This window comes from Plectropomus leopardus, chromosome 22 (assembly GCF_008729295.1).
Source record: "Plectropomus leopardus isolate mb chromosome 22, YSFRI_Pleo_2.0, whole genome shotgun sequence".
NCBI lineage: Eukaryota > Metazoa > Chordata > Actinopteri > Perciformes > Serranidae > Plectropomus > Plectropomus leopardus.
Window position 1 is genome coordinate 11,554,056 of NC_056484.1, and position 26,303 is coordinate 11,580,358.

At 40.2% G+C, this 26,303-nt stretch overlaps 1 protein-coding gene across 1 annotated transcript in view; it reads right to left on the reverse strand.

Moving 5' to 3' along the window:
- LOC121961163 (lysine-specific demethylase RSBN1L-like) overlaps window positions 1-26,303 on the reverse strand; it is a gene marked incomplete at its 3' end in the record, with an annotated part of 39,654 nt that overhangs the window by 4,537 nt on the left and 8,814 nt on the right. The window contains exons 2-6 of the mRNA XM_042511042.1: window positions 24,712-24,852; window positions 19,101-19,687; window positions 18,120-18,278; window positions 7,135-7,272; window positions 6,346-6,488 (exon numbers count right to left, since the gene is read on the reverse strand). Of these exons, the coding sequence (XP_042366976.1) occupies window positions 6,346-6,488; window positions 7,135-7,272; window positions 18,120-18,278; window positions 19,101-19,687; window positions 24,712-24,852 (1,168 nt within the window). The remainder of the gene's footprint in view (window positions 1-6,345; window positions 6,489-7,134; window positions 7,273-18,119; window positions 18,279-19,100; window positions 19,688-24,711; window positions 24,853-26,303) is intronic.

Consider the following 26,303-nt stretch of genomic DNA (forward strand, 5'->3'; position numbering starts at 1 on the left):
CACTGGAGCTGCAGTCAGAGTCAAACGAGAGTATAAACACACACTCAGAGAGTGTGTGAGAGATTCCTTCGAGAGTGTAACACAGACAGAACAGCAGCGAGACTACCCGCGCTGAACACTTAATTGTGCATTCATTCATTCAGAGATAAGAGGAGAGAGGCAGGAGCTGGTGGAAAAGGAAGAAAGAAGCGAAGGAAAAGTACAGAGAGTAGGGGGGAATAAAAACACACAGACACACACACACACACACAGCTCAGTGTGTGTGTGAGCTGACTGCAGGCTGACAGTAATGCATGTAAAACCAGGAAAGCTGGTAAGTGAAACACTGAAAAGAAGAGAGTGTAAAGGGAGGAGTGCTGAACGTGCACATCTAGAGTGATATTTGCAGTCTCCCTCCTCTATATGTGAGGTCTTTTTGTTCTGGCACAATGGAAGTCAGAACTGCAAGTGGGCAGCTGTCTCTGCACCAAGTCATCAAGACAGATTCCTGTGCATGTATGGGCAGATGAAGTGGGAGGTAGATGAGAAAAGGCTACCGTGGGGAGATGAATGATTGGCAGGTAGAGAGAGGTAGAGGAGATGATGGAAGGAAACGGGGGATGAAGAAGGAGAGAGAGCAGTGGAGGGATGAGGAGAGTAAAGAGGGAACCACGTTCTCTGACGACAAACACTGTTAAAGTACATCTTAAAGCTGCAGCACACACTCCTGAAGTGCTTTTATCTCAAATTTACATTTCACACGCTGAGCTAATGCACCTGCAACTAATGATCATTTGCATTATTGATTTATCTGCCAACTACTTGCTCTGTTGATCAATATTTGTTTAGTCTTTATGATGTCAGAAAAAATTCCATTACTGTTTCCCACATCCCAATGTGACAACTTTAAAGTGGAAATAGACTTTAACTTATCATTAAAAAGTTAATTTTAATTGCTAGATCTGCCCCTCAAAGTCTGAGACTGGAATCATTGTGTCATTTTTTTGCTAATCAGTGTGCTATGCATTGTACTTCTGGGGACATTTTGGTCCCACGATTTTGCTGCAGGGTGAGCGCTCTTGAGTTTCACACTGCTCTGAACAGGCGTTCCCAGACACGAGGCCTGGTGGAGGATTTGCACTGTAAGGCTCCGACATGTTTTCTTCTGCCTTCTGCTTAGAAAAAATGAATTCATAGCTCACAGCAACTTAATATGATACAGTCTCTGGCTTAAGCCAGCAATAAAATGTATGTTTCAGGTCTGTCCGTAGCTTGTTTAGCTTGCTTACTATATTACACGAATATCACTGTCATGCTGAATCTTATTCAAACTCTCAAACTTTATATGGAAAAAAAGAAATGGATAGGTGAATATTTGGACTGAAAAGCTTAATCTGATTCAGGGGACAGCACTATTGATTACATAGCATAATGGCTATAAAATAATTATACCATCACCATTTAGATTGGTTCCCCATAAGCCTCCCTTTCAACATAAAATTCTGTCTGGTTGATGAAGGTTTAATGTACGTTAAAAAGATGGTGTGTCAACCATTGCACAAACAAATCAGGAAGAGGATAGCAGTAATGGAAAACACTTTTTTCTAACAAGCGCTGCACTTGGTGGATTTCTTTTATTGGTAACTGCTATTGCAGCATCACGTTGATATGATGGTGCCATTGTAATCAGCAGTGAGTAATAATTTGGCCGCAATTTATTAATAACTATAATTTCGATCATATATTATGAGAACTTCTGCTTGTAAAAAGTGTTTCTTTCAGTCAGTTGAAGCCTCAGCACACATTAACGTGTGCACACGATCAGGATGGTGCCACGTCTGCCTCATTTGCAGCCACGAAAAACCCCATAGGAGAGGAAAAGTTGTCAGTTTCCACTTAAGAGATCCCCTCCAGACATTCTAAGACATAAAATACTCTGCTTTGAATAATAATTAGAGTCTGATAACTACCTCGTAAAAATGATCAAAACTCTCAGCGTATGTTCATTGCAGGCTTCAAGTTTCCGCATTACACAAATCGTATACTGAACTGAAAAAAGCATGCAAGTATGTTCACATCTTAAACTCAAGTCTTGCAATGCAAAACTCTGCATGTACATGATTCTGCACAATGAAAGTAGAATATCTTAGTGAAGTAACAAAAAGCACTAAACTTTTTTTTCCTTTTTATATTTTCTTTTTACTGGAGAGAGATTTAAATGTCTTTTCTGTCCAACCAACAATCCTAAAGATATTCAATTCAGTATTATATAAAATGGAGAAAAGCTGAAAAGCCTCACAATGCAGTAGTTTGAACGAATAAAAATGCGTTGAGTTTTTGTTTAAAAAAATGACTGCAACTACTGGTTACTTTCATTTTTGCTTGATGTTACGATTACTTCCTTGATTAAACTATTAGATGCTTAGTCTATAAAATGTCAGAAAATGTTCAAAAATGTCATTCAGTGCTGATGAAATGATGTCCTAAAATGTCTTGTTTGGTCAAAAACTGCAAGATATTAAGTTACTATCACAGAGTAAAGAAACCAGAAAATATTCATATTTAAGAAGCTGTACTCAGATCACTATTTTTTACTTTTTTACTAAAATTACTCAAACCAAATCAATAATTTATCAAATAAGTTAATTTAATAGCTGCCAATTAATCAACCAATCAATGCAGCTCTACTCAACTTATCAATAAATGATCAAAATAGCTGCTAATTATTTTTTTGTAGCTTGACTAATTGATTACTCATCAATTATTTAAACTCCACTTGAGACTGAGCAGACTGGGCTTTAACATCTTGCTGACAGCTGCCGATGGACTCACGTTTCCGTCCTTCCTCATGCAGTTTGTATCTAAACAGAAACAGCGCGCTCTGCATCAGGCCTCCGTCCTGTTTGCCAGGGCTGCTGCTGTTACTATGCAATTATTGTAAATCTCTGGAAGCACGGCACTCTTTCACTAAAAGCTGAAACATTTTGGTTTATTTTCATCGTCTGACCACTATAATCATCTGAATTCTCAGACTGAGAGTCTCAGTGCCGTCAGAAATGCACAGCAGCTAAACCTTTTCACTGAAACCAGCGAGAAAAAGAAGCAGTGCTGTGTGAGGAGACGCTCCCCATACACAAGCAGCCTTTCTTCCTTCAACACAGCGTACGGTCAAACTGCAAATAACACCACGTCATCTCTTGCTCTCTGCACTTCACAATATTTCTTTCAAACACACTGTTTTTATGTCTTTTTCTTTATACACACAGACAGACATAAACAAAAACACTTTCACTGCTGAGGCGTATTCAATATATGTGCTTTCTTTAAACACACTTTAAGAGTTCCTCAAAATAACGGCACAGAACAATAAATCAACTTAAAGCAGGAAAGAGCGGACAGATGGAGGAAAAAGGAAGCAGATCATAAGAGAAATAGAGAAAGACTGATATTTTTTAGGGCAAGGACAGAGAAATGTGGGAGGAGCGAAGGAAAGAGGAAAAGGAGAGATTGAGGACAGATCTGGGAGCCAGAAGGGGGGAAATTATTAGAAAAGTGCACCCTGGTTTGTAGATGTCATATGTAATCATATCTTATGGTGGTTTATAATGGAGTGATGGGATGAGACAGGACACAGAAGAAAGAAGAGAGGGGAAGTTAAACCACCTCTCTCTCTATCCATCCGTGTCTCTATAAAAACAGATTCCTTCAGCCCCAGCTGTTACACAAGTGTTTTTGACAGCACACACAAACACTCACACTGACGCACTTTCTTGGAAGCCGCCCCCCTCAAACACTGTGCGCCAACTGATGCATAACATGTATATGCAATAAAGTATATGTATTTACAGGCTGGATTCAGGTGTAGACACTAATGATAAGTGGCTATACTTATTATTTATTACTTCACTCAGTAACATCTGACTAAAATAAGCTTCTTGGATGAATTTATCGACAAAAACTGCAACTGATTATTTTTCTACCTCAATTTGCTGCAGCAAAGGTACCAGGTATCAAAATAACTCATGCATGTGCATGGTAGTTCAGGTAATTCTCAGCTCTACCTGCACCAGTGCATGTAACCGTTCAGAAATAAAGGATATATAGGGCTGCAAACTCTGAGGCACTGACCGTGGGACTAACAAAATTGACATTTTCACACGCTCTCAATCCACACATTCATTTTCTCACACAGTGAAAACATTCATAACTAATAACAGTGCGGCGTGGAAAAAGGATACTGAAAGCGCACCGACAGACGAGACAGAGTGGGAAAGCAGCAGTTAAACACAGAACTCACATGAACAGAGTTTCCATTAAAGGTTTTCTGAGAGGCGAAAAAGATTTTTGCTTAAAATGTTCCTGACTATGAACACATATAATGTGCAGTATTTTCACTGTTCATTACTGTGTAGGGAAAGTTAGCTCAAATGAAAGTGTGAAACATTATTGATTTACTTATTTTTAAACTCTTTAGATTTTAATGAATGTTTTCCATCAGAGGTTTGCTGAAATTTTACATTTCTTCTACTCAGGATAACCAAGACTATGGCCATGCAAAATTTATTTTAATTTACAGTTTTGAAGAAAATGGAGGAAAAGCTACCTCAATTTACATTATAACATATTATATCATAATTGAACTGTCATCATTTTTTTTAAAAAGTCCTTAATAGGTTTGTTGAAATTTTCAATGGAGTCCTTTTCAGAGCGAAAAATATTCGCTATCTCACTCCAAACTACACTGTTAGGTGCGATCCTGCTGCGGCATGGACGATAAAAGAGGACAGATACAGAAAATGGTGCCTTGAGAAAATGTTTTGGTGCAATGTTTTGGTGGGGTGTCCGGTGGATAAGTGGATAAAGCAGGCACCCCATGTATGTAGGCAGTGTCTTTTTGCGGCTGTGGGTTCGATTCCAGCCCTGGCCTTTTTCTGCATGTCATCACCTCTCTCTCTCCCCCTTTCATACTATCAATCTTCTGTCCTATCTAATAAAGGCAAAAATGCCAAAAAATAATCTTAAAAAAAAAGAAGAAATCAAGCAATATTCATTACACATCAACATTGCTTATTATTAGTAATTCTGAGACAAGGGCATTTAAACGTAGCAATTATTTGACAACTTCGTCGACTCACTCTCTTAAAATGTCAATAACCAGCAGTCTAATCCCACTGTAACTGGACATTGTAACCACATGATACGTCAACAAGACGTTGGGAAAAAAAACAAGCATCTAAAGAAGTTTCAATATTTGCAAAGATAATCTCCAAAAGGTGAGTGGTAGAAATGCCAAAGAAAACTAGCATATCACAAATCTACAATGCACTTAACAAATCACCTGAAAACTGTAAGTAACAGCTTAGCCGTCTTGCAAACTACTGCATGTCACACAGTGGCTAATTGTCACGTTATTTTCGGTGCAGCTACTGAAAAATGTCGTGTCAAAAAGGTCAGACTCAAGTCCTCATATCTCATTACCCCCGCTTCGATGCCCAAAGACGCACATTTGAGACTGCCATTGTATTTTGTGGCCTGGTTAATGATCTAAAACAGCAGCAAATCGCTCACAATTTAGAAGCTGGAAGCAGTAAACAGTTGGTATTTTTTGCTTGAAATATGACCTAACCTCATTAACAAAATGATTTTTCTGTCAACCCATTAAGTGTCTCAGCTTTTAAACCAGAAATTATATATTTTTTTAAATCTTAAAATTATCATTGATTAATGTCACTACCAGTCAACAGAGACGAGAGACAGAACTGCTGCACGGGAGGAATGTGTGCAGTGTGTGTCGTCCCGTGCTTGGCTGGCTGCCATGTGAAGTAGCGTCTGATGTCGACTCTATTAACATAACGATGATCTCATCTGAGTGGTGAGCCACATACCGCCACTCACATCACACACACAGACACAGACAGACAAACACACATACACACGTTCTCTCTAATGGCCTCGCTCGCAGAAATCCCGTGTCTCTGTGTGTGTGTGAGACAGAGCTTATGTGCGAGCAACAATGACACTGTGACAGACACAAACAGAGAGGGTGTAATTGCCTCATCCGGCGCTGCTCGGCTATAACAAAGCTTCGTGCTGCTGCCGCGGCTGCTGCTTCAAATGTGTGAGTGTGTTTTGTTACTGTTTTTTTTCTATAATCAGTCCTTGTGGGCTGTGCGGAGAGTACAGAGGCAAGCTGGCTCAATAAGGTACACACACACCAGAGACTTGTACCCAGTGCAAACACTGACAGAGACTAAAATCCCCGCTAATTCGGTCTCATTGAAGTGCTTAAGGAGGATCCAAAATATTGGCTGGCTTCATTTGTGTGTGTCTATTTGCCTAATGTGCAGTAAACAGTAGTGTACTTACCGTTTTCTTTTAAAAGGGGACTTTGGTATATCAGCTACAGGTATCATCTGTTCTCCTGGTCTGACCCACATTATAGGACCGTCGTCACTCTCTGTGGGATCCATCAGCCTCAGACTGGAGAGCGTTCCCCACGGGAGCGTCCGCTGCAGCCAAACAGAGAAAGGGGGAGAAATAATCAAAGCAGTGTGTTAGTACATCCCTCACTTTTTCAGTTAACCAATTCAGCTGTTTTATTTATTCCCCGAAAAGAAATCTCATGCGCAGAAATTGCACCCCCTGGCAAAACTTGTCACTGGCACCCAAGATGCTTCAGAGGGTGCTGAATCAGAGCCAAAGCCCTCGACGGATAGAGAACTGCCAGAGGATGTGCGTCTTTTGATATTCAGCATAGGACGCCACTCCTCCACACGCTGCATGCTGGAGATTTGAAGTGTCGACACAGAATGGCAAACAGAAAAAAAAGCTTGTCACTCCTGCATTTCAGGGACGGCGGTAAACACAGTATTTTTGGTGGTCTGTTCCTGCACACACAGGCATTTAAAAGAGAACCTGCTTCCCCTGAAACTGAAAGCTGGAAGCTGCATCAAATCACTCTGACACACCGACTTAACGTCTCTTCTTTGCCAGCCACCATGGAGAATATTAGGTGTGTTGTTGTGTCAAGTAATATTTCTCCATCTGTTCAGTTTGTGGCATTTCCAAATGCATCTACTGTGTTCATACCTCTGTCACTCTCCCATTGTCTCTCCATCCATCCATTCTATCGCCGTTCACCCTGTCCTCACTCACCTTCAGGAAGGGCGACTCCTCCAGCATGCCGAGGAATTCTGGGAAGTAATCCCCGACCTCCTCGTCCACGGCACCCACCAGGCTGATCTGTCTCATTGCTCCGGCTCTGTAAGTACCATTACTGTACGTTTTCTTCACCTGCAGCAACCAGAGGAGAAACACAACATGAGACGATATCATAATTTACTTTAACATCACAGCTGCATGGATACTTTATTTATTTTATTATTATAAATCGTGCAATAAATTTTTTATTTATTTTTAAATCTGGTGGCATTTTTATACCTTTAATCTTTAAAAAAAATATTATTATATAGCTATTGTTGAGTCTCTTTGGAGGCTAAATGCACCTGTTGTTGTGAGAGGGGCGCATGTCATGGTTAAAGTTCCCTCTTGTTGTCCTGAATCCCTCTAATGCATTCTGAATGTAATCTAAGACCCTTGATATTTTTCCACAATGGTTTTCTAAGAAAGTGGCTCCCGAGCTTTTGGGCTTGTGACCTCTTAAAACAGGGGTCGCCAACACAGTGCCCGCAGGCACATGGTCACTCAAGGGGCATGTTCTAAAAATAACTGCAGTCAAACCAGCTGTCACTCGCATCTCTGTGTTCTGACTCTACAGCTGTAGCGCACAGATATACTGACGTTCACAGTAAATGCATTCAAACGGCCCAGATCGCGCTGACAGGATGAGGTAGCGTCAGACATGGCAAAGCGAGCAGAGGGATACACGTGTGACCACGTCCACTTTTCTAAAATAAGCTGTTAACAAAGGTTGTACACAAATTACTTATATCAGGGTTCCGACAGCTTACGACAAGATAGATTTAAGATTTTTAATGCCACTTTTAATTAAATTTCACCAAACGTTAAGGGGAAAAAAACATGAGCCAACATCAATTACTTAGCATCAAAACATTTTGCCTACATGTTTATTGTAACATACAACATGACTTGTTTTGTTCATGATATAAAGGTAGATGATCTACCTCAAATGTTGAAGAATTATCACTTCAAAAATATAAACATATATCAAAAAAATAAAACAAAGCAAAGTCTGCTTGCAACCACTCTTCACAGGTTTCACTCGTTTACCAGAAATGTTAAGATCATTCCCCTTTGTTTTACTTGAATATTTATTTTTCATAATGAGAGAAAAAATTAAGATTAGAAAAAAAACAACTAACAAAGTCTGCATAATGTAGTGTAGCATAAATATGTGTTATTCTTGATCACCTAGCAACCCCTCAGCAAGACCTCTTAAAAGATCCCAGACTGGTATGTATGGAAAGACTGATCTGGGTGGCCATGTATTACACGTACTCTAAATTTAATGGAAAGCTTTAATCAAATTTCTAAGGAGTTGTTTAGAAAGCACTGAATGGTTTAGGGCCCAAATACATTTCTGCCCTTCTGCTACTCTATGAACCATTGAGACCTCTCGGGTCATGTAGGGCAGGTCTGCTTCGTGTCACCAGAGTCAAGACTGAACACTGGGAAGCAGTTTTTGTGCAGCACATATCTGGAACAAACTCCCAGAAAACGGCAGGTCAACTGCGAATCTGGTCTTTTGAATCCAAGCCGCTGCTTTTTATTGTAAGAGTCAGGTCGATTTCCGGTTTTGCCGGTTTGGTCCCCTGTACGAGCTTAAACCGTAGCAAAATTTATAATTATGTCATGTTATGGCAATTTTAAAAGTAGTCTACCACAGTGCTAAATCCTCCTCAAATTGCATTAGTAATAACAGTATAACAGAGTGATTAATATAATAACATGTTTGTAATGATGGAGCAACTAGTGTCATACAGGTTGTGTGTGACAAAATTGGGGTGGCCGGTGTCAAATTTAAGCAGACGAAATGTGCAACATAAACAAGTTTGCCTTTCATCTATATCATGTTAATAACAAGGGATATCAACAGACCAACAGGTTTTAGTGCAAAGTACATATGTTAACATAATACACATGCATCTTGTATTTGTTTGATTACAATACAATCCAGAGGAAAACAAAACCAGACGCTGACACTAAAGCTGTTAATCACTACTGGTGTCAAAACAGACTCTGTGTATGTGTGTGTGTGTGTGTGTGTGTGTGTGTGTGTGTGTGTGTGTATGCGCGCGGGAGTTGGTGGTTTCACTTGATGTTTCTGCTCCACCGGTGTGACTCAATAGACTGTTTGCTCCTCTTCACTTGGCTGACAGAGCATAGTGTGTGTGTGTGTGTGTGTGTGTGTGTGTGTGTGTGTGTGTGTGTGTGTGTGTGTGTGTGTGTGATTGTGTGTGTGTCTAACACATCTCTCATACCCTTGGCCCTCAACAGTGTCTTTGTGTGTGTGCATGAGTGTGCAGTACGTGCAGCATGTGGCCTGCATGCTGTACTCTTGGCTGATCAGGATGTGTGTGTGTGACTGTGACTGTGTATGTGTGCGTGTGTGTAGGCCAAATCCTTGGCTGTACGCCTCTGGTGAGTCACCACTTGACAACAAGGCAGAGATAAAAGAAGAGAGAGCGAGAGGAGAGACAGACCAGAGGGAGGAGAGAGCGAGGACACATGGGAGAGAAAGAATGAGGGGAAGAGGGACAGATGGAGAGAAGTGGTGAGAGAAAGAGAGAGAGAAAGTTTAGGAAGGCAAGCTGTCAAAGAGACATGGAGGGGAGGACAGAAATAAACAGGAGTCAGGAGGGAAGAGGGTAAGTGGAGGAAAATGAAAATAACATGTTTTTTTTGGATGGCAAAAGAGAGATTATGGACAGGAAAACAGAGGTGAAGGACAGAGGGGGACACCAGATAAGAAAAAGTAAAAGGCAAAGGAGATAGGGAGTGTGACAAGACAGGAAGAGAGATGAGGACGGGTTAGAGAGGATGGGTCGTGAGGGAGACGTAATGAAGACAGAAACAATAACTTGGTAGAAGACTGAAGGAGAAAGTGCTCGACAGCTCCCAGGTGTGTCCTTGAGAGAGACAGTAAATCCCAAAACAGCTGCTCAAAGGCCAATTGTGTGAAACTGTAGATCAAGGCAGCTCTCAGGTGTGTGTGTGTGTGTGTGTGTGTGTGTGTGTGTGTGTGTGTGTGTTAACCCCAGGGTGTTGCTTTTAATAAGTAGTTGTTTTTGGTCCAGTACTTTAGTTATTAATATTTATACAGGCTGGATTATTAGTAGAGAAATGCCATAACAACTGGATGACAAGGGTCACTGACAGTAAAATGTTTTTTAAATGTTGAGATCAAAACAACTCATCACAACAGACAGGATTAAATGACACAGCTAATTATAAGTGGTCATAATTGGCTTTAGTCACTTTAGTGTTACAGCAAACATTAAAATATATCAACCAGCACTATCCACCAGCAAAAAATTCTGTTGCTGGTTGCTAGATTTGCCTCACTCACCAGCCAAATAAACAATGGTAATCTATTGAATGGCTGGTAGATTCTGGAGTCCACCAGCTTCAGTAGCAGGTGAACAAAAAATGTATTTCCAACCCTGATGTCAACGCTCAATAAGAGTGCATAGTTTCATAGATACTGATTTTTTAGGGGCCACGTTGACCTTAATATTTGGGAGTTTACAAAAATAGTTAATATCAATCAATTTTTTTTTTTACCATAAACTTCATAAACTTGACATAAACAACAAAAATCTGAAAAAACTATTTGCCATTCAATCATCACTCACCTGAAATATCAGTATTTAACAAATGTGTAATATCTGTACTTGAACTGTGCAAAAAGTAAGGTCAGCCTTTATATTTATTTTCTTTTTTTTACTGATACATCCTTACTACTATATTGCCATATGTGTTTTTTACTGATGCCTCCTGTCTTTTTGCTACTGTAATGTCACAAATTCCCCCAGCTGTAGGACGAATAAAGGATTCTCTCATCTTTTCTTAAAAGACAAAAAATGGCAGAATTGGAAAATACACCATCCTCCTGCATCTCTCTGTCCTAAGCTCCTCCTACCAGATGATCATGGGTATATGCACGCACTTCACACAGTAACCCAGTGTTTAACAAACACTGACTTATTTAGTCTTATTTCATTTTGGAGTTGTTCACTCAGCCCCTTATTGCGCTGCACTCTCTCTCATTCTCTGTTTATCAGACCACAAATAAGACGAGACTTAGCTGCTAGCCATCGTCTCTCTGTCTCACTCCCTGCTTCTGTGGACTGCTTTGCCTGGAGGACAACGGGCAGCAAGACCCTCGAATTGCAGCTGCAACCCCTCAGTGATGGGTGTCACAGCGGGCTCGCTGCAAGCGGCAGCGCCGGGTCTAACTCCGTGTAACTGCAGCAACAGAAAGTGTGCTGATCTGGCAAGGAGTCAGGCGGCTGACTTGGGGTCCATCTCCAGAGTTGCTGCTTGTTCTCTTGCCCACGAGGAGGTCTGTAACAGCGGGGAGTGCAGCACGATCACACTTTGATTCGAGACTCCAGCTAGCTAACGTTACATAAACATGAACTTGAAGGCGCAGTCGCGAGCCTTTTGGCTCTGGTTGGCAGGAGGCAAAACTTTTAGCAACATATTGCTGCATCTCTTTGTCGATATTGAAATGTTTTATTTTGTTTATTGTCAGACTCTCTTTAGGACTCTCTCTTTTTTAAGTCTGTCTCCCTTTTTTGGGTTGGTTTGCAGTGTAGGCAGTCGTTGCCAATGCTATAATAGCAACTTTCTCTGCAGGATTCTCCATCATTGAATCAGGCTTTCACTGAAGGAATGCCGTGCATGTGCACTGACATTTGTAGAACGACCTATAAGACCATTTTCTATCTGATATGACCTGTGAATTGGCCAAAGTCTCCCATCAGTGGCTAGATTTCCTAACGACTAAAAACACAGCCAAGAGGAGGTGCAGGGGTCTGATTTTCTCCAAGTCCTCTTGAATTACAACATAAAATTTATTATGCAACTTTTGCCCAGTTATGCCAAAATTAAACTGACTCCAGCTTTAATTTAAAGTGATATAAAAACAGATAAAAGGCACAAATCGACATATTTCACAAGCTGCAACCAGTGAATGTTGAACTTTTTCTGTTTGATAAATAAATCCAAAGATTAACAGGAAATAAATCTTGGATAGATGCTAAACTACTCATCGACTCAACGTTTCATCCTTATATATAGAATATGCTTTTATTTCTTAGTGTATAAAGCAACCTGTCCACACTGCATGTCAGCATGTTGTCTCATCAGCAGTGATGTGACAGCTCCTGCATGATCACTCGCAAATTGGTCTAATTGCATGCATCACATAACTGCCTCTTGGTGTTCCAATCAAGGATAAATTAACGAAATAAATCAGTTTATCATACACAGACAGGCCGAGCCATGTGGCTGTGTTTGTTTGTCCGCTTCATCTCACTGCATCTGCGCCACGACACTGTGTAATATCCTCCTAAGATGATGATGACTAAAAGCTTGAAATACTCAATCCATGCACGTAAACACATCACAACTTTAAATAGTCTCACTGAGTCAATGACCTAGATACTGAGAGGGAAATGTGTTTGTGTGCACACATGGATTCAAACGCGTTCGTGCTTACAAGCATTTGTGTTTCTCAGCCACTACATGTGCATCTGTGAGTGTAGGCATTCATCTTCCTGCATACTTATGTGCTCATGAGCGTCTCTTTTCCCTTCCTGTGTATCTGTGAGTTTACACCATGCATAATTTAACAGCAGAATAACCCCCACGTTGTTAGCAAAGAGAACAGACTCACACGATCACAGGAGGAGTATTAGGAAACACTACCTCCACCTAAAAATAAACGGATAAAATTTAACAGTCAATGACTCACTCGCACACTCAAACACGCACACACACACACAGTTTGTCGACAAAATGTAAAGGCAAACAGAGGGAAACAGGAAATGTGACAGACTTCCTCTGAGAGCTACTATTCAAGATGCTCCAGTACCTCCTCGTCTGTGTACGTGCATGTAAACACATTCAGTGGCTAAATGTATGAAAACAAATGACCAGTAATAATAATAATGACCTAAAAGACAATATTGACTTGTTTCTTTTACAGCTAAACTTGAAAATAAGCTTTATTTAAAATGTGAGATACTGCTGCCCATAAAACATGAGGCAATAAATAAACACTAACAAGCTAAACAATAAAAAATCTGGACACAAAACAATTTGTCTCCGTCTAAAATTTACTGCATCTCATTTGGTATTCTAGGTCCGCAAATTCCAGAGATTAAAAGGCCGACATCATTATATATAATTATCATCGCTGTCATCTCCCGCCTGCTGTCACTTTCCCCAGCTAAAAGCAGTATATCTTAAAGTCTCACTCCCTCTCTACTTCCCACTTTCTGTTTTACTCCGATTATCTCTCGTCTCTGTCAGCCTCTTCGTCTCCTCCTCTGCCTCTTTCTTCTCATAATGCTCACATCCCCGGTGGGAAGTCTATTAGATGAAGCCTCTCTCTTTCCTGGTCTGCTTTCCATCTCTGGTGCAGCCACTTGTTAATTCTATAACAGGTTTCCCTCCTCTCGTCAACACATCCTTCACTCTCTCTAGCTGAGTTCATGTCATGACATCATCTCATTGAACTCTCCAGGACCTCTGTATGTCTGTCTGCTTCTTCCTCTCTCAGCTCTGTGTTTCTCTTTCTAAATCATTATCAGTCTCTAGAGTGCTGTCGATTACTGTGCCTGAGTCACAATAAAGTTTTTCGGCTGCTGACTGCATGCACAATCGCACAAACTTCTGTTGCATAATCTCTCCCTTTGCTAACCAAACACAGGGATATAAATGTACAAACAGACTTTCATTTAATGTAAAGTAATGGATCCTGGTTTTAATGCTGTGATGCAAGGCCGATGATAAGTCTTTGGCATGTTTTGTAAACAGAGTTGAAGACAGTTTGGAGGCCTAGTGCTACAGTCCTGCCTCCAGGTCAGAGTATATGAAAGCGTGAGATGCTGAAAGTGGTGGAGTCAAATAAGGTAAAGCTGGCTAATTACTTTCTCAGCTCTGAGGATGTTTAACTGAAACTGTAAATAGCTAACCAAGTAATGTAAACAAGTGTTTTTTTCAAACGGAGACCATCAAATATTCAAAAGGGATTTTCCTACAAAGAGCTAGCTTCAGTGTTGCTTCATTCTTATAATACCTTAACACTGACATGTTAAACAAAGTCAGTATGCTAGCTAGTATGATACAATTACATTTTGTTCATTCTTCCATTTGGAGCTCCTTCAGGTATTTACATTTATTAATAAGACACCAAATCAAATCGTTTACAACAAAACACTAATCATTCATGAATCTTTAAGCTTTAATAGCCACTAATATACACTACATGAAAACATGTTCTTACAGCCCACAATTAGATGTGCGACAGGTCTTACTGAAGCCAGAGCAGGTAGTTCCTGTCATGTGCCACAGTAAATCAGTGGCTTTTGGGGAACAAGAAAACATAATTTTTAGTTTGGCCCATTTGTTTCATGAAAGTCATAAAATAATTGAAGAGAGATTTCAGAATTCAACAAAAAGTAAGTTATATTGCACTTTCAGCCAAATGCATAACAACTTATGTCACCAACAGGACAATACAACAATCTAGATTCGGGCAAAAAAAAAAAAAAACAGGTGGTTAGTAGCTACTGGGTGTTCCTGTCCTACGTAAACCAATGATCTACGTGTGCATTGCTGTCATGCACGACACCCCACAGCTGCAGTCAGACTCTACTGCTTGGTGGGCCGACCCATCTGGCATTTGCCAGAATCACCAGATTGCCAGTCCATTTCTGCGCATGAGCAAACTGTGAGCACAGATTAATATCACATTAAAAAGCTGCAGTCTGTTCTTTTGCATTATATTAATCTGATGTCGTAACTAAATTATTACTTAGTGACTAAACCGGAAAGACCAAATTACCTTTCTGCCAAAGCACATCGTGTATTGACTGTCAGGCTGTGGTTGCCCTGAGAAAATAGAGTGCTGTAATCTTCTATAATCCTTAGCACCACTGAAAATGCCTTCAGTCGGGGACTGAATACAAAATACTCACACGCAGCCTGAACAGCAGCAAGGCAACTTTGATACCTGCAGTCAAATTCTGAACACACACACAGCTCATTATCAAGTGAAGAGGTGCACAGGTGATTGTGTCTCAAGAATAAAACCAAGCAAATCTACATAGAAGAATGAATGCACCAAACACAAACACCAAAGAGCATTGCAAGCCGTTGCAGATTCTATATTTTTTCTATCTTTTCCTCTCTCTCGCTCTCTCACACTCACACACACAGACACACACACACACAGACACACACATATAAAAAAGCAGCTGTCCAGCAACTGGAACAGAGAACCAAACAACAGAGCAGAAACAAAAAGAGTGGAGGGATAAAAGAGAGAGAATGACAGACTAACACAGAGGGAGGGAGACACCAAAGAGAGGGAGAGCTGGAGAGAAAGAAAGGTAGAGGAAAAATGTGTGAGAGAAATCGTTAATCTGCCTGTGTGCTTGTGTGTACCCGTGCTGTGTATATATATCAGTGTGCATGCTCACATCTGTTTGTGTGCGCGTGTGTGTAGACTGTATGTCTACTTCCCAAGGTCACTGCTGAGCGCTGGAAGGGAGGGAAAAAAAAATTAACAAGACCAGTGGACAATGACGTTAGCCCTGCAAGGAACACTACTCTTAAAGGGACAGCTGCGGACACACAGGTTTGCAGGGACAACTCCACATAGACAATGGACAATTTAAAGGATTTAATTCATTCATTATTTTAGTTTAATTTATTCAGACACATGTGGAGATCAAAGATGTGTTTGTTAAGGCAGAACTGGCCAAAACTGAAACAAACACATGGAATAACATTATGAATATTTCATAATAAGAAAAAATAGCCAGAAGGAGAGCAATAGAGAGCATAAACTGCTCTACCCCCTGTAGGACCGCATTTACACACACACACACACACACACACACACACACACACACACACACACAGAGTATGTTTGCCTGCACTCACACTGAAAACGAGCAGGCAGTATCTCAATACAAAGCCACTCAGGAGGTTTGAGGCAACAAAGGGCTTTTCATTAGTGTACTATAGACGTGGGACAGATCGAAATGAAGAGGTCTAGCTGCGTCACTGTGCTCACAGGAGACAATCCAGACAGACACCACCAGTGAGACACACACACACACACACACACACTTCTTGTTTTTCCAGTTGTCCTCAAAAGGTTGTGTAGTATGTTGAGGTGAGAGGCTGCCACACTTGTGCTTTTAAAAAGAAAAGAAGAAAAACACCTTTTTGTGTCGATTATGACACTCTGACCTGACTTACTGCGAGCAGTCATCTCTCATAGTCTCCCTCTTTGCTTTCACATCCTCTTTTCTAGTGCTCACTTAAACTTTGCTTTGTATGTTTTAAGTAGCACTGAAGTGCGAGCAGCAGTCACCACCTGCGCAATGCACACAACCCTGCTGTAATTGTTAATGTTGTCAATTTTTTTTGAGAAAATCAGACTTTTGTATCAATGCCAAAAGCTGTTAAGTGTTGGACAGATTGAAGCAGATGCTGAAACCAGATGGTAAAGCTTCAACAACACAACTTTTTCATACGCATGCAGCAGTCATCAGGTTTTTACCTCCCCCAACATCCCTTCATCCTCTCCCCTGAATTGTACTGTATCTTGTACTGACTTTGCTCACATGTACAAGACAGTGATCAAGAGGTCAAGGCATTCAGAAACTCAGCACTCTTTCAATTCACATAAGAGGAATATCAAATCCGCAAAACACCTCTGATGCAAATCCTCATGGAAAACAAATTACTAGGCTAAATTCATAAAAACTTTGAAAGCATGCGACAGACACAGAGCTGCAGCATCTCAAGCCAAACATTTACGAGCAATGATGATGTTCCCTGCACCACTCCAGAGCCACAACATGACACATTTTAAACAGAAACTAATCCGTGAATGCACACATATACAGTGGTTCTCAGCCTGAGAGTTGCAAGATAAATCAAAGAGCTTGTGAGATAATAACCATGACTCTGCTCTAACCTTTACATATTTTTTTTCTTTTGAAATACTGGAGAGTTGTAACTCAAACAGTCTCAGAAGGCAACGTCCATTTTTCATTGAGCTGCAACGGTTAGTTGATTAGTCCACTGACGGAAAATGAATTTGCAACTATTTTAATAATTGAATTGTTCTACTATTTTTTTAAGCAAGAACAGCCAAACATTTGCTTGTTCCATGTATCTTATATGTTTGAATTTGATGCTTTTCTTTGTCATATATGACAATAAACTGAATAGCTTTGACATTTTTGACTGTTGGCCGGATAATACTTTCCATTTTAAGATGTCAACTTGTGCTCTGAGAAATCACACAGAGCATGTTTCACTATTTTGTGACATTGTATTGACAAAACTATTAGTTGGAAAAATAATGGGGTAATGAATCTTTAATGAAAATAGTAATTAGCTGCAGTCCTAGTGCACCTGTCAGAGCATGTAAACAGATTTGATTGTAGTGAGTGATTCTTGATGAAGTGATTAGTGGAACTCAACCTCTTCCTGTTTTTTGTATGAAAATAGGAAAACAAAAAAATGCTGTGTTGACAGTTGTAACTGTATCGTGTCCTCATTGTTTCCTGTTGCACTTCACCTACAGTGTGTGCCCTTCTACACATGACCAGAATTTACACTCACTGCATCATGTGACTTTATCAGAACAGAGAGTTTCAGTACTTTTTCTGGCCACAATGGCCTCAGACAACCTCCTACATAGTGTCTCAACAGGTTCAAGGACCGTTGTGAGACCGGATGCTTGGTCGTACTTTGCCCTTGCTAGTTTGGCAGCAGACCTTTTCTTACTTTGTATGTTTTTAAATTTCATCTGCTCTGTGCTTTCTGTGTCTACAGCTCCAACAGTAATTGACACGAGACAAAAACTGTGTCTCCATGTGTGTAAGTGATTGCGTCTGACTGACCTGAGAGTAGAAATTAACCATAGTGGTGGTTTCTATGTCCTTCTTTCCCAGTATTTCCATTTTGACTGGAGCTGATGGGAACTTGGTTGAGAAGTAATCCAAGAAGTCAGGCAGGTAACCGGCTTCTCCGTGGACAATTCCCATGACGTAATGAGCTGCCTGAAAAACAAGGACAGTAATGAAATCTAAAATTATCACCTACAAATGAAACAAATTCTATCAAGTTACAGAAGCCAATGCGCCAGACTGCACTGAACCCATGGATCAATCTGAAGGTCGTGTCAACTAAATTCTATCACTGACTAAATTTTTTATCAATGATGGAAAAATTAAAAGGCCAGCTGTCATTTTGACAGATTAGAACACTGTGGGAAACACACCTGTCCAATTGGTGGTGTTTGCATTATTAATTAGCTATTATCTAGTCTTGTCTTTGATCTCGACATATGCACCTCTTTGTCAATCTGGCTTTAGCCATCGCATTGGTCAGTTATAACGCTATATACCACTGCAAAGTGTCACAGCAGCTGAGTGTCCAAAGTTTCTCTGCGCATTCGCTGTTTCTGATCATATTTTCTTTCAGGGGTGTAGTGCTGCCAAAGCGCACTGGATTGAGGCTCCAGCACTTCTCTCCAAGTGAGGAAACAGTAATCATAATCAGGTTTACTTTAACAAATCATTACTTAAACATGACACCCTTGCTTCTGAATGTATAATCCATAAGCTTGTTCTGCATTTTTATTTATAAAAAAATGAAAATTAATTATTAAAAAAATATTTCTATTATATATGTCTCATTAGAAATAGAAAAGATCTACAAAAAATGATGGGTTATTCCTTCAAAGCAGAGTAGAGTCAGACAGTAAAAATCTGACATGTGTGCAACTCAAGTTGGCAGGAAGACCCTGTGTGTCAAAATGACAGGCACTGAGAAAGTCCAACGTAACCTCTGGATCAATCAGATCAGTATCTTTCCCGTACCTGGGATGAGTCCTCGCTGAAAGCCAAGGTGACAAACTCCTGGGCAAATCTCTGCCTCTGGCTCATGGAGAGAGATGAGAGCTGTGACGTGTAGGCGTGGGCCACCAGGGCTCCTCCGTTAGGCTGGTGCTCTATGTGGATGTAAGGGGCAAACTCCAGCCCCGCCATGCCAGGATAGGAGCACTGCCGCTGCAGTTTGATTGGTGAAGGTTGTGGTGTCTTCGTGGAGGAAGATGGGGAGTTGAGAGAGTTGAGGAGAGTGCAGTTTAAGAGAGATTTGGGGGTAAGAGTAGGAGAGGAAGGTAAAAGATGTGCAGTTTTGTTATTAGGCGGAGGGTAAACAGGTAGAGGGGACTTGAAAGGAGACAGTGAGGAGTTCTGAGTGGGATTAGAGGCTGGGGAAGAGGGGGTGGGAGGTGGAGAGGATGAAGGGAGAAGCAGCAGGCCAGCACAAACGGTTTGACAGGAGCGGTGGTACATCTTCACTCGTTTGTGCTTCTCCCCCTCTTTGTGTTTCTTCTTCTTTTTCTTCTTCACTTTTTTGATTTGCAGCTCCTCTGAGTTGATCTTTGCTTTCTCTTTTTCATCTGGACAGAGTGACAGGGAAGGAAGAAATATATCACTTAGAGGGAAGAGGCTTTTCACAGGAGAAGACATTCTTAAAAGATCAACACAAGAATATGAAAAAAAAGTAATTTTGAAAAGGCTTGAAGGGAGTAGGGAGACACATCATTCATGCAAGCTTTGTAAAAAAGCTTTTCAAGTCTGCTCTCTGATGTGTGATGGATCAACAAACCAATCATCAGCCCTTTTCATTCCCTTGCTGTAAGAAGACACATTTCACTGTACTTTACAGTGAATCAGGTCCTCTTGCAATGACAGAAGCTCAGGAAAGCTTCCAGTAAAACTAGAATTACCGACTCTGGGTTATATGCCTCAGCGAACCTGTCAAGTTGCAGTTATAGTTTACGTCCAAGTCTTTGAAAACATGGATGCTTCACACACATCTTTAACCCAGCAGCACGTAATATATAATCAGCACAGTTTCAAGATTACTGTCGCCAGTTCAGTATCTGACCAAATGTCTCCTCCTCTGTTCCTGAAATATGATGTTGAAATGTTTTTGCAGAAAATTATGATGTCACAGTGAAGTTGACCTTTTGGATATAAAATGTAATCACTCAATTAGTTCAATGCTGAGTCCAAGTGGATGCTTGTGCCAAATTTGAAGAAATTCTCTTGAGGCATTCTTGAGATGTCGCGCTCAGGACAAAGTGGTAGACATACATACAGACACCCCTAAAACATAATGCCTTCAGCCACACCTATCGCTGGTGTGGAGGCAAAATAAAAAGAAGAGAAAATTTGGGAAAGCTGCAAATAAGATGCTGATTAAGCTCTGTCAAAACACAATAAACAATAAACAATGCACAGTAAAATACAAGACTTCCACCCAGATTGCTGTTTTATTTACTTACACTGTTTTTAATGATCAAAACAAACTGATACCTGATTAATTCCCCATTTAAAAAACAATAACACAAAAAATAATGAGTCCTAACTATTTTAAGTACGTGTAGACAGATGACTCATAGCCTCTCCCAGATGGTGTGCATCTCCTGGGGTGCATGCATAAAATAAATTGAAGAGCCCTGAAATGGCATCCCTAGAGAAAAGCAGATATGACTAAGCCAGGAAACAAGCTTTCGAGTGGCATATCTGAACAGAGATAATACTGTACATGGTGGACCGTCTCTCTGACGCCTGAGGCAGGACAGAGTGGAACATGCAAATTTATGCACAGCGGCTACTGTATGTATTTGTGTCTGTGAGTGAGTGTGTCAGAGCTCTTCATACCTATTTGGGAATGTGTTGCTGGCTGGTTTCACACTAGCAGAGTAGTTGTGTGAACACGAGGACATGTATACATTCAGTGTGTATGTCTATGTGCACATGTGAGTCACTTTGATTGCTGCTGCCTCAGCGAAATTCAAATATCCGCTATCATCACACACAAACACACACTTTCAGTCTAGTTGGTACACAACACACGTTCATAGCGAGATAAGGCAGGAATGAGAAACAGAAAAGGAGCAGAGACAGTGGGGTGGGGAAAATAATCGTTTCTGCATCGCGATTCTTTTTTAAAGGAATATCTCGATGCAAAAAAACGTTGATATTTCTCAACATGATTGTATGAACACATTTCCTGTACGTATGTGCATCAATACGCTTTAGAGAAGGTAGTTACATGCACGTCACGTAGGTGCAAGTCTAGCAACAAAAAAAGCGTTAAAAAAAGCCATGCCTGTTCACATTTCACAAGTCTAGAGGAGCTTCACAATTCAATAATTTTATCCCCATTTAAGTTAGTATAGAGTAGTTAGCCGTTTGGCTGGTGAAAGTCTCTTATGCACTTGCTCTATGGGTTCACCTCTTTATACATAGTGCATCCATAGATGACAACAAACCGCAGTAAAGATTCTTATTCTGCTAACATGCTGATATCAGACAAGTGCATATAAATGAGGTAAATAACATAATTAAAATTTTTGTTTCTTTCAGAGTGGAGGGGGTTCCCACTGGGGGGCCGGGCAATTGTGTTTATTTTTATTATGGATCATTACATATATGTTTTTGAAAATAAATCTTGGGTTTTTTTGTAATTAAGGATAATTTCAAGCCAATGTTCAGCTTAAAATAATAACAATAATCTACTTATCCAAAATTCAATCATATTCTGCTCCTACCCACAGACTAATGTACAAATACAGATGTGGTCAAAGTTTTATTAGTGTTCTCACCTCTGTTAAACATTTGTGAGTGTGCTGTGTGTCTGCAGCTGCTTCATAATAATAGCCTTGCAGCTGTGACTCTTTCCTCCTTGGCTTACTGAGGGCAGATTCCTTGTGGTTGTAAGACTTTTACTGTAAATGTAAATGATTCCTTGTGGTTGTAAGACTTTTACTGTAAATGTATACTGTGTAGTGTAAGTTGTGTAGTAGCCTCTAGCACGTTTTACATATTCTTCTTACATGTTAAGTTGTTTGTTTTATGTTAAGTCTCTGTGCCCTCTATGTTTCATTTGACTGCAAGTTGCCCTTGGGGATCATACAGCTAAGCTGAAAGTTAAAGTTGCAAGTGCTGAATGATTACCCTTTCCTCAATAAATGATGGTCTAAATCTATAATTGTACTTTTTTTGTCAGGATCCGACTAAAACACTGCACAAAACAAACAAGCTTCATTGTAGTCTCACATATTACATCATAATTTTTTGGCTCATCAAGAGTAGGGCTGCAACTAACAAATATTTTCAATATTTATTAATCTGCCAAATATTATGTGTATTAATTAATCTTTTTGTCTACAAAATGTGGGAAAATTTTCAAAAGCCAAACTGACATTCACATTAGGGATGCATAATATATATCGGGCCCATAAACTACCAGCTTACAATGGGAAATTTTTCAGCCAGACTACTATCATAGACTTAACAAGGACAGCAGTGCGGACGTCTTTCAAAGTTTCAAAGGAAGACAAAACAATTGTGCTGAGTGTCTGAGCTCCAACCACCCGATTTCCCAACCCCACTAGATCAGCAAACTTCCTGTTGCCGTGTAACAGGTTAGACGACTACAACTCTTGACTATTTTTGCTATGATCAAGAGTCACGTGACATGTAGCTCCCCTGACAATAGATCTCTCACTGTTCACTCACTGTCAGCTGCTCTTAAAAAAAAATTCAAAAGATTTAACATAAGTATAATTTCCATCATTGAGGTTCTAAGCACAGAGAAAATAACATCCAAAATTATGGATGATTTCCTCTCACATTTAAAAAACAATGTCCAAGTGTGTACAAACTGATATCCATCTCCTGGCTAACACACCAACACACACGTCTGTACAAGAGCGAGCCACTTAGCTAGACGGTCACGTCCAGTCTAAGGTCAGATAAGTTCCCAGTCAAGCAAACACACACACAGTGGGACACACACACACACATAGCCTCAGTGGTAGTAAAGCAGTCTTACTGTCAGAATAGCTGCTCGCTGCTTATTGATTTCCTATGTTTCCTCTGGCTGTCTCTCCCTCTCTGTCTCTCCCTCTCTCTCTCTAATTGTAAACTTAACACTCTCTCACTGATTAAATTTCTAACTTCCCCTCCCTGACTCTGTCACTCCCAGCGTTTGCAAACTTAACACTGTGATTAAATGCCTCACTCACAATTACTGAAAATCTACTCCGTGGTGGAGAGTGTCTCCTCCTAATCTCCCTCTGATTCCCACCATGTATCCCACAGTGTCTCTATTTTGATCGTAAACACACATGATTAAATAGCAGTCTGTCCGGCAGGATGACTGCAGAGTTAATAGACAGTGATTCTTTTGATCAGCTGTGTCCTCTCTCTCCATTCACGTCTCCAGGTCTTACACTTATACGGAGAAGATAAACCAACATTACAGGGGCACCTGCCCACCTCACAGAAAGTATGAAGATTGAAAGAGTGAGCTGAATTATCAATCAGTGATTATAATCGGCAGACACTAGCTGTGGTGTGTAGCCAGAGACAGAGACACTGTGAGTCCACCTGGAGCTTTACAAAACGGAAAAAAGGTTCATACGAATCCATGGAAGAAACATCCAAGATTCAAATTCTATTCATTCATAATTTCAGTGTTCACTATGATGAGTTCAAGAACCATTGGGAATGCAAAATCCAGCAATAATTTCTGTTTTAACAGTTTCTTGCTATGATGAGCGGTGTAATTTTGACATTTTTTTTTAAAAGAAACATGTCCAAATCTGTTTTATTAAAAAAAAAAATAAATAAATAAATACCTTCTGCCATGAGACTTTTAAATGCCATATAAATCTCATATGCGTATATATATATATATATATATATATATATATATATATAAATCACTTGGATTTTTTTCTAGAAAACGTGCCTTCCAAAAATATGCTAAATGCTAAAAATAAAGGGAATATAGAGGAAAATAAGACAACTTTCATAACCCAGAGAGGCAGATATTCCTTTAAAATCTGCAGTAAAATAAATATAAGATAAAGCCATTTGAAGTTTTATGCCCATCACCTTTACCAAAAGTGCTCAAAAAATCATTTGATGTTCCTAGTGGGAATACAACCATGTGAATAAAATGGTGCCCACGTATACATGTCGTCAGTGTGTCTTGTGTGTGCATGTCCTCTAAACATGCGTTAAACGTTAAACGGACACTTGTGCACTGCAAATAATTCACTACTGTCAAAACATTAACAATGAAACTCACCACAACATTCATAAAATGAACACAACATAACACACACGTACACACAACAGAGCCAGACTAATACACCTCTAAGCCCTTCACATATCTGCTTTTATAGGTGGAAGTTACGCACTAAGAAATTATAGTGCATAAATGTTCTATCAGCTACATTTTTGTAGTTTTTGACCTGTGTTTCCTTAAGTCAGGGTTTATAGTTCATCTATGGTTTAACTAACATTTCGTGAACGGAACGATTAACTAAGATAAAAAAAAAAGCTTCCATAAATCTACATAAATCACTTGGTTTGCGTGTACGTGTGTGTTTCCACCAACCTTTAATCGGCTGCTTGACTTCTCCGTTCTCCCTCTTGATCTCGTTTACCACTTTGTGCTTCTTCTTCTCTCTTTCTCTGTCTTTGACCTTCTTCTTCTCCCTCTCCTCTCGCTCTCTCTCTTTCACCTTATTGGAGGGCTCTGTGGAAGCAGAGAGGAAGGCTTCAGGTCTCAATAGTAGAGAAACACATTAGCATTAGAAATGTACTCACTACACACATACCACAGCTGTGAGCAAACTCCATTCACTTCGATTTCTTCCTCTAACCTCTTGACTAAACTCTTGCCAAGTGCTTCACCTTGGCCATTACCCTTTGCTTAATCTTGTTGGTCCTCCTCCTACAAAATCCTTCCTACAAAATGTTAGGCTTTTTCCTTTCCTGCTGCAACAAATTCAACTCTCCACCAAGCCTCTACTCCAAGGATATCCTGGGGGCCAGATTCGCAAATTGGCAGGAGGCCAGGGGCCAGTAGTAGCAGACCCCTACATGTGTCGAAGATTTGAGGACATTTCTAGCATTTCAGGACATTTCTAGGATTTGAGGAAATTTCTGGGATTTTAGGACATTTCTAGGATTGAAAGACATTTCTCAGATTTTAAAATATTTTAGGATTTTAGCACATCTCTAGACTTAAGCACTTTTCCAGGATTTTGGGAGATTTCTAGGATTTTAGGACATTTCAAGGATTTTGGGACATTTTGGGGGTTTTAGGACATTTCCAGGACTTTGGGGCATTCAGGGCTTTTTTCTGTAAACAAGCTCTATTTTGATGTTGTTCTATGCCTGTGTGCCATAAATTGATTATCACCGCTCTAGCATTATTTCTTGTGTTTCCTCTGCACTGTAACGACCTTCCAATTTTAAGACTGCAGCAGTCACTCGCCAACTTCAGTCATAACCTCAAAGCACCTCATCAATAGATACCGCACGTTTCTTCCTTCTAACTCATCTCTGTCTCATGTTCTCTGCTAGCTTCAATATGCTCCGCTCTCCTAAAATCCTTGCTTTCCTTTTGACTTGTTTTATTTCCTCTTCCAGCGTTCCTCCGCCTGACAGAATCATTTCAGTGTTGAGGGAATATTACGGATCGAGAAATTGGAGTGCACTCTAATGCTGCACTCATTGCAAATCGCTGTGGATGAGAGCATCAGTTTAAAATGTAAATATCATACCATCACACACACCTATTCAGCACTTTCAGAAAGGCAAAGTAAGTGTGGATGGGTGTAAATCATCATTTCCAGCAGAGCCGCGGAATCTTCACCTTCCTTAAAATAACTTTCATTTCAACAATCTTTTATACACCTCCTCCTTTGATTCTTTATTTCCTTTCATTTCCTTCATAAAAAAAATCCTTTATTTTTTCCACAGTACTTCTTTTGCTGATTCTTTCTTTCTTTTCCTTCCCAAAGAACTTTTTCTTTGAACTCAGTCAGATCCTTCTTTAAAAGGAAGCTGTGTTTTCAGACTGTTCACTCTCCTGTGGACGTGGGGAGTGGGAAAGTGAACACAGTGGGGTTGGACTCGCTGTTTGCAGGATCAAAGGAGAAAAATGCTTTGAAAGTAAAAAGGCTTAAGGAGCAGCCGGAG